Source organism: Polypterus senegalus, chromosome 5, assembly GCF_016835505.1.
Source record: "Polypterus senegalus isolate Bchr_013 chromosome 5, ASM1683550v1, whole genome shotgun sequence".
NCBI classification, from domain to species: Eukaryota; Metazoa; Chordata; class Cladistia; order Polypteriformes; family Polypteridae; genus Polypterus; species Polypterus senegalus.
This window is the reverse complement of record NC_053158.1, coordinates 186379796-186388428: the sequence shown is the minus strand read 5'-3', so window position 1 is coordinate 186388428 and position 8633 is coordinate 186379796. Positions and strand designations below refer to the sequence as shown.

At 41.0% G+C, this 8633-nt stretch overlaps 1 protein-coding gene across 1 annotated transcript in view; it reads right to left on the bottom strand.

The window, feature by feature from the left end:
* Positions 1-1910: 1910 nt before the first annotated feature.
* Positions 1911-8633, bottom strand: part of lrrc24 (leucine rich repeat containing 24) — a 52207-nt gene continuing 45484 nt past the window's right edge. Inside the window, exon 5 of the mRNA XM_039753763.1 lies at positions 1911-3983. Within this exon, the coding sequence (XP_039609697.1) occupies positions 2929-3983 (1055 nt within the window). The 3' untranslated portion in view covers positions 1911-2928. The remainder of the gene's footprint in view (positions 3984-8633) is intronic.

The window sequence follows — 8633 nt, the reverse complement described above, 5'->3', positions numbered from 1 at the left end:
TGACCCTGAACAAGTCATTCGAACTAGAAAACCAAAAGAAATTAAACCAATTGTATCATAAATTTTATAAGTCACTTTCGATAAAGGCATCAGCTAAATAAGTAAATGCAAAAATGGATGTACAGTAAGATTAAGCATTGTTTATGGTATTCTTCAACCGCATTGTAAACTGCAAGAACAGACAAGGTATTTTTAAAATGTATAAAAAATGGTTCCCTTTGCACCACAATTTTATGTGGCAAATGAATATATACTATAATTGTGAAGATATACTTTCTACTTGAAAAATACTAAATTTATCCTTAAAACATTGGTTGATTTGGCCTCCCTGTCAGTATGTAGAGTCTGCCTGTAATGCTCAATATCTACATGCATGCATGCTCACTAGATGGCTCACTGAACTGAAGCTTTGTTGAAGACAGAGATTTGGACCACCTGGATAATAACGGCAAAGTCTAAGGCCTGGCAGAATGAAACCAATTAGTGAAACAATACAGTGCTGAGTAAGTGAACCTGTGGCCTGACCATAGCCCTGGCAAATCCCCATTCCTCTGTGTTCATACCCTTTAGAGCATAGTTACTCCACTCATTAGATGGAGGACAAACCACCAGCAGGGGTCAATTGTAATTGATCTGTGAATCTGAGGCTCATTCTTGGCTATCGTCAGGCTCTTCTGTACTGGAGTCGTGAGTGTGGAACAAATCAGAGGTATTAAGTTTATCAAACTCCCTGTCAGTCCTGCAACAGGTTGAATTTTATTGTTAGTGGGTTGATTTTGTAATTATTTATGTTATAAAGTGCATGCAAGCTATATTAACCCCTGAAGGCTATCAGGCTAACATGCAGGCTACCCCAGGAATTTACCAGTAACTTTCCAGATTGATGGCATGAGTGAACAAAACTAAATCCATAATCCCAGGAAGGTCAGTGCCAAGTTACAGTAGGTACTACCATAATTCCCAGATTAGAATATTTGTGTGAAAGATGTCAGAAAAACATAGAAAAAAACGTCAAAGCATCCTCATGTACCATACTTCTTCCTAGCCTGTGAAGCTTTCATTAGCGGTTGACAAGCGGGAATGTTTAGCTTAGCTGCTTTAAATATGTCTGAAAATTGGTCACATTCTGAAGTACTGGAGGTCCTCTCTGTCCAAAGCAGTGAAGAAACTGTTGGGCCCTGTTGTCACCACCCTGTATTTTTCACCTGTAAATAGAATAGTTTGCACATATGGCAGTGGTACAGCAGTAAAATGATGGGGTATATGGTACTCATTTGATGCAAACTGAGTTTTGTGCACCAATAAGGAACAGTAAGATTCAGCAGTGGACACGTTTAGATCCTTGCTACTTCATATTCAACTATTTTTCTATTTCCCATCAATCTTAGCGTTCATGTTTCAAATTTGTCTCTGTGATTTGAGTATGTTGGACAAAATAGTAATGCAATAAATAAAAATCGGGAGTGGTCTCCCCTAGACTTTCTCGTATACTCGGGTATGGGGATGGCTATTTGAGGAGTAATCCGCAAGACAATAATTATATTTTTATATTATGTACATTAAAGAACCATCAACAACAAATCAAATCAAATTAATATTATACAAGTATTGAACAGTCATTATAAAAGTAAAGTTGAATAAATCTAAATCTAGCTGTATGAATAAAAGGTAAAGTACCACTTCCTGTTAGTGGAAATAGCCCAAAAGTTGATAGAAATCTGTTTTGTACCTAATACTTGTATGCAAAATTTGGCTGACCTAAGTGAAAGTGTACTCAAGTTATCATGTTTATACACACACACAGACACACACACACACAGACACATAGACATAATTCCAAAAATGGTATTTTCGGAATCAGGGAGGTCTAAAACATCGAGATTCATCAAAATCTTGAAATGGAATTTTTGGAGGAATCCAATACTTTCCCTATACTTTGTAAACGAGAAAGTCAGGGAGGTCTAAAACATTGAGATTCTTCAAAATTACGACATCGTATTTTGGATGATTAGAATACTTTCCCTATACTTCATATCCGAGAAGGTATAAAGCATGAACTGAGTACTCGACCATTGCCATTCACTAATGTATTTTGTTTTAGATCTTTTGAGTACCTGTCAAGATGCCCACCTTCTTATCAGGGGTGATAATTTCATGTATAGGTGTTATTGATCCTGTCAAATGTCGTGTATGACTAAGCAAATTGCTGAGATAGCTAATCCGGAAATTGCCTGTGTTGTATGTGCAAAATGAATTAAATTCAACAGGTTCAATCACAAATAATAGCAACTATGATGCTCTCCATCATGAGCTGTATTGGTTTATTGAATCTGAATGTTCCCCATTAAAAATGTTTAGATAGAAAGTATAAGGGACACATCATAGAGGCTGAATACAGCTGTACTTAATAATATTTGCTCAAGTTTAGTAAATTTCATAGAAGAATAAAGCCCAGATTGAGCTCACACATCTGTCTATTGAAACTGCTTAGTCCAGTTTTAGGGTTGCCTTTCAGAATTTGAAATCTGATAAGCAGCACATCTGATTTAGTAAGATGCGCTTCTTAAGGGATCAGCTTTAACAAAAACCTTTGCAAACTGCAGCCCGCTAAGGACTGAGTGGAGTAACCAAGCTTTACAGCCAAATGTCCGAGGGTGTGCAAACCACAGATTAACAATATGTAGGAAGCTAATGAAATTTAACTCAGATGTCCTAAAGTTAAAACTTTCTGCAAAGAAACCAAATTACATAATCTATTAGCAAAGAGAAGGATTAAATCTTGTCACAGTATCTTGGTTTTAGTTGTAAAGCTTAGGCATCGTCTCAAAGTGGTGGCCTTTCTCGACAAGTCATTATTCTGGAGTCTCTAATCCCTGGGTGAGGTCCATATCCCAAGAAGGCCATGCTTTAGCCTGGCCTCCATCACTTTCAGCAATGAATCTCATAAGCAATTTGCGTGTCAAAGAGCAAACTCTGGTTTATGAAAAGACCCTCCTCTTCTTCTTCCTCCTCTTCTTCCTCCTCCTCCTCACCCACTTCCCTAGTCCCTGACCCCATTCCCACTTCCAGTGTTTGAGTTGCCTGATCCTGGAGTTGCTCAGGTGTTAGTACCCCCTGCTGGCCACTGTAGGAAAAGACTGGCTTGCTGCGATTCAGCACATACATTTCATGGCCCCTCTCATCGCGATATTCTTCTAGCTGGGCAAAGGTGGTTGGACCATCTGAGTAATCATTGACATAAAGTATGTTTTCCTCTTTCTGCCCTTTCTTACGATGCTTGTGACGATTGTATATCATGACAATGAGTAGAAGTGCGGTGAGAGCTAAAAGGGAAATTCCAATCGCAATTGTGGTCTGTGTGGCCATACTGAGTGCATTAAAATCCATACTCTCCAAGTCATACAACGGTTCCTGGCTAATGTCTACAGCTGGATAGGCGCGAGCATGTTGATTCCCAGCAGAGGAGAGGTTGATGGACAGATGAAAGGTCACTCTTGCTACGCCTCCAGGATTCCACGCTTCACACTCATAGCGGCCAGCATGCGCCACAGTCACATTGCTGAGGAAGAGCATCCCACTGCCAGTGTCAGGGTCAAAGCGTTCTCCTCTGCCACCTTTGCCAGGCTCTAAAGCGAGCCCTCTACCCCCAGCTGCAATCCCACTTGAAGATATTTTGGGCGAGGGGTCAGATTTAGCCTGAGCTACCTTTCTCCAGGTGACTTGTGGCTGAGGGTAACCTGATGCCTGGCAAGATACCCGCAGATTCTCTCCCAGCCGTACTGTCAGGTGGTTGGGCTCCAGCTGCACAATGGGTGGGATGCAGATAAGACTGTTCCCTGGTACCTCAACCAAGCTCTGGTGTGCCAGCCGTGGGGGTTCGGCACATATTACTCGGCGGTCAGCAGAACTCAGAAGACGTTGGCCATCCTCATTAATCCAGCTTCTCAGCCAATGAAGTGCGCAGTCACAGCGCCAGGGGTTATCTGAGAAGAGAGAGTGCTGTTAATGAAGCCGAGTGTGTTGGCTGATCACATGCACCCTTACTATATAATGTCTGAACTCTCCTGATCAAACCTATTTCCATCCATTTCTTGAATCCACTTAATCCAATTCAGGAGAGCTAGAAATAGCCCTGGTGACATTAATTTCACACCAGAAATTGAAACTGGATGGGGTGCCAGTCCACCACTTGGCACACCAATGCACATCAGGCCAATTTACAACTGACAGTCAACCTTACCTGTACATCTTTTTGTTGTGAGCAGAAAACCATGCAGACATTAAAATAGGCCAGTATTTGAACCTGGTCTGCTGGACCTATGAGATGACAGCACTGACTCAACCACCATGCCATTCCATATGTATTTATCATCTCCATTTTCTAATCGACACTGGGAGCTGTGATTAGAGTCCAAATGAATCCCATTTGATCTCGGCATAGCAGTAGACTTTAGACATGTTCTACAAATATCACCAACTGCCTACACCATACGGTATTGTACAGAGGGACTGGACACACATTTATCTCTACCCCTTTTCCTTATGACTGTAGACCCCAGAAAAAATAAGCAATTTTCTGCAATTACTCTAGGCTTGAATTTTATATTTTTTCCCCTTACCAGATAGCTTTAGCTCAGTCAATGCATGTACTGCTGTCTTTATTTTATTAAAGCTTACAATTTTTTAATACACATAAGAGAAAAATTCATTATTATATGCTGTAGGAATGAAGTTACATAAAAAGATTTGGAGACCCCTCACCAAAGTACATATTTTGTTGACTTTCATAGTGAAAAAGATGTTAACACACCCTCTGCATGCCACAGACCTCAATGTGATATGTTTCTGCCCAATGTAATCCACAATTACTACAATTTTGCTGAATTTAAACAAACTGAAAAATAAAACAAAATTGGATTGTCCAAAGGTCTGCCCCAGCAACACTCTTCCTGATTTCTTCCATTTTTGCTTATTCATAACACTTAGTTGTTTCTGATCTCCAAATAAATGTAATAGTTAACATCTGTGGCAGAGCGACGGGCACTAAGCAAACTCCTGTCAATCATGAATAATCCACTGCATCCACTTAACAGTGTCATTTCCAGGCAGAGGAGTAGCTTCAGTGACAGACTTTTGTCACCGTCCTGCTCCACTGACAGACTGAAGAGATCATTCCTCCCCCACACTATGCGACTCTTCAATTCCACCCGGGGGAGTAAATGCTAACATTAATTTTATTTTAACTTTTTTCATTTTTATTACTATTTAATTTAATATTGTTTCTTTGTATCAGTATACTGCTGCTGGATTATGTGAATTTCCCCTTGGGATTAATAAAGTATCTATCTATCTATCTATCTATCTATCTATCTATCTATCTATCTATCTATCTATCTATCTATCTATCTATCTATCTATCTATCTAGTTTACAAAAGACAATCTAAGTAAATCTAATACACATTTTTTAAATTATAATTTCATTTAATCAGATCAGGTTGGGGAGCATGCACTGGTACACTGCGTTGCCGCACCCACCACACGATGAAACAGCTCGGGATCCTGGTTGGCAACGCCCATGGCAGACACATAGTCCAGTCCCACCCTTCGGAAATGACCCTCTATCTGCCGCATTCAGGTGTAACGAGGGCAACCCCTTGGCCTGCTCCAGCCACTCGCGTCCCCAACAATGAGGATCCTGCGAGCTGGATCACCCTCAGGGAATTGCACCACATGGCCGTAGTGCCGTAACTGATGCTCCCTCACAATGCAGGTAATGTGCTTCATTCAGGACTCCATGACCAACCGCTCATTCGACACAAAGTCAAACCAGCAGTATCCAAGGATTCTCTGAGGAGACACAGTACCAAAGGAGTCCAGTCTTCATCTCAGGTCACTGGATAGCATCCATGTCTCACAACCATATAGCAAGACAGGAAGCACCAGGACTCTAAAGACTTGAACCTTCGTCCTTTTGCAGAGATATCAGGAGCACCACACAACCCTTTCCAGCAACCTCATGCTCTCCCAGTCCTTCTATTGACTTCATAAGAAGAGTCACCAGAGATATGAATATCACTGCAGAGGTAAGTAAACCTCTCAACGAGGTCGACACTCTCTCCACAAACAGACACACTGCTGATGGCTGTGCCCAAGAGGTCATTAAAGGCATGGATCTTGGTTTTTATCAGGACACTCGCAAGCCCAGAAACTCAGACTCCTCACTCAGTCTCTTGAGAGCCCCGATCAGAGCCTCCATTGAATCCATGAATATCACAGCATCGTCAGCAAAGTCAACATCAGTGAATCTTTCTTCACCAACAGATTCCCCACAGCCACTTTGATTTAATGAAAGGAAAAAAGTTCACCAACACCAATATCCCCCATGTGAAAAAGGAATTGTCCCACCACCCCCAGGCTCAATACTTGGTTGTGCCTTCTTTAGCAGCAACAATTGCAATCAAGCTGTTCTGGTAATAAGAGATCAGTCTTTGGCATCACTTTGAAGAAATTTTGGACCACTATTCTCCACAGAATTGTTTTAATTCTGCCACATTGGAGGATTTTCAACTATGAACTGTCCATTTGAGGTCCCACCACAATATCACAATAAGGTTCAAATCAGCACTTTGACTAGACCACTCCAATACCTTATTTTAAATTTTTTCCTTCAGCCATTCAGAGGTTGATTTGCTGTTGTGTTTCAGATCAGTTTTCTGCTGCATAACCCAGATGAGCTTGAGCTTCAGATCATGGACCGATGACCAGACATTCTCCTTCAGTTATTTCTGATAAAAAGTTGAATTCATGCTTCCCTCACTTATGGTAAGTCGTCCAAACCCTGAATCAGCAAAGCATTGCCACACCCTCACACTACCATCACCATGTTGGACTGTGGGCATGTTGTTTTTATTGTGGAAGGCTGGCTTTACACCAGATGTATCTTGACCAAAGTCTTCCAAAAAATTCTAGTATTGGCTCATCAGTCAACAAAACATTATCCCAAGAGTTATGGAGGGTAATCACTGTTTTTTTGGCAAATGTTAGACAAGCCGTTATGTTCCAGTTGTTAAGCAGTGTTTTTTCCTTCCAACCCTCCCTTTGGACGCCATTTTTAGCCAATGTCTTTCTAATGGCTGCATTATGAACACTGACATTAACTGAGCTGAGAGAGGCCTGCAATTCCTTAGATATTCATACGGGTTCTTCTTTGACTTCCCAGATGAAATTTCTATTTGCTTTTGGAGTAATTTTGGAAGGTCGGCTCCTCCTTGACAGATTTAGATAGATAGATAGATCACAGTTCCAAACTTTCCATTTGGAGATGATGGTTCTCACGATAGTTAACAGGAGTCCCCGGGATATATTTCAGTAAGTTTCTTTCTTAGGTCCTCTGGAATTTCTTTTCCTTGAGGCATGGTGTGCTATTTATTGAGATTTTTTAGCTAACTTCAATTTCTGAAAATATTTTATTTAATTTAACCTGTGTGACAACTCTAGAGGGTGTAGCAGCCACTCAACCTGCCATAGACAGACGCAGGATGCACACTTCTAAAACACAAATGGTTTATTTTTGTTTCTTCACTTGCGGGAAGCGCCTTCCCCGTTTCCAAAAGTACACAGCACAGTCCCAAGCACAAATACAGCAAAATTAAACACAATATTCTCTTTCTTTTCTCTTTCTCCTCCACTGCTCCTTTGCAAGCTTCGTCTCCCTCCTCCCAAGTCTGACTCACCGAGTAGTCTCTGTTGGTCCCTTATATAAATTACCTGGAAGTGCTCCAGGTGCTTGTTGCCCCATTTCTGGCTGCACTTCCGGGTGTGGCGGAAAAACCTCCCACATGGGCTCAAGAACAGCAGCAGCGCACCCTGGCGGTGCCCCCAAATCCCTACAGGGCTGTATCCAACTCCATCTCCTATGAAGCCCTGCAGGAGTCTGAGGTACCACTGCCACCGGGGGGCTGCTATCTAGCATTCCAGGAGAGATGATGCTCTGTGCACACTCAGTACCCCAGTCCTTCCAAGGCAGAGGCGTCTCGGCTGGGCTAGGGTCCTGGCCATCCATGTCACCTGTTATTTAAATTTGGTTTATTGGTTGAGTGAGTAAGGGGGCAATTACTTTTCACATGGGTGATATTGATGTTGGGGAAATATTTTCCTTCAGTAAATCAAATAATCTTTTAAAAACATGTATTTTGTTTACTCAGGTTGTCTTTTGTATTTTACTGAATTTGCCTGGAGATCAGAAACAAGTAAGCAAATAAGCAAAAAAAAAAGAATACTTTTTCACTGCACTGTGGACATGTCAAGATTTCATCTTTATTTAAATTGTGTCTATTGATAAAGGTGATATAACATAGAACATACAAGATTTACTGTGTAGTTTGTACTCCATGGTATAATTTAAGTGAAGGGTAAATAAAACAAATAGGATGCACTTCACCTCAGCAGGATCAAAAGTGAAGGGTCTGAATACTTAGAAAAAAGAGGTATTCTGAAAACATTTTTTAGTTAGTTTGGCCTTATGGATTATTGAATGTAGATTGCTGGTAAATCCATTTAAAATTAAATCTGCACATTAAAAGTGCACAGAAAGTGAAGGAGCCTGAATACTTTCTTAAGGCACTGTTTGTGC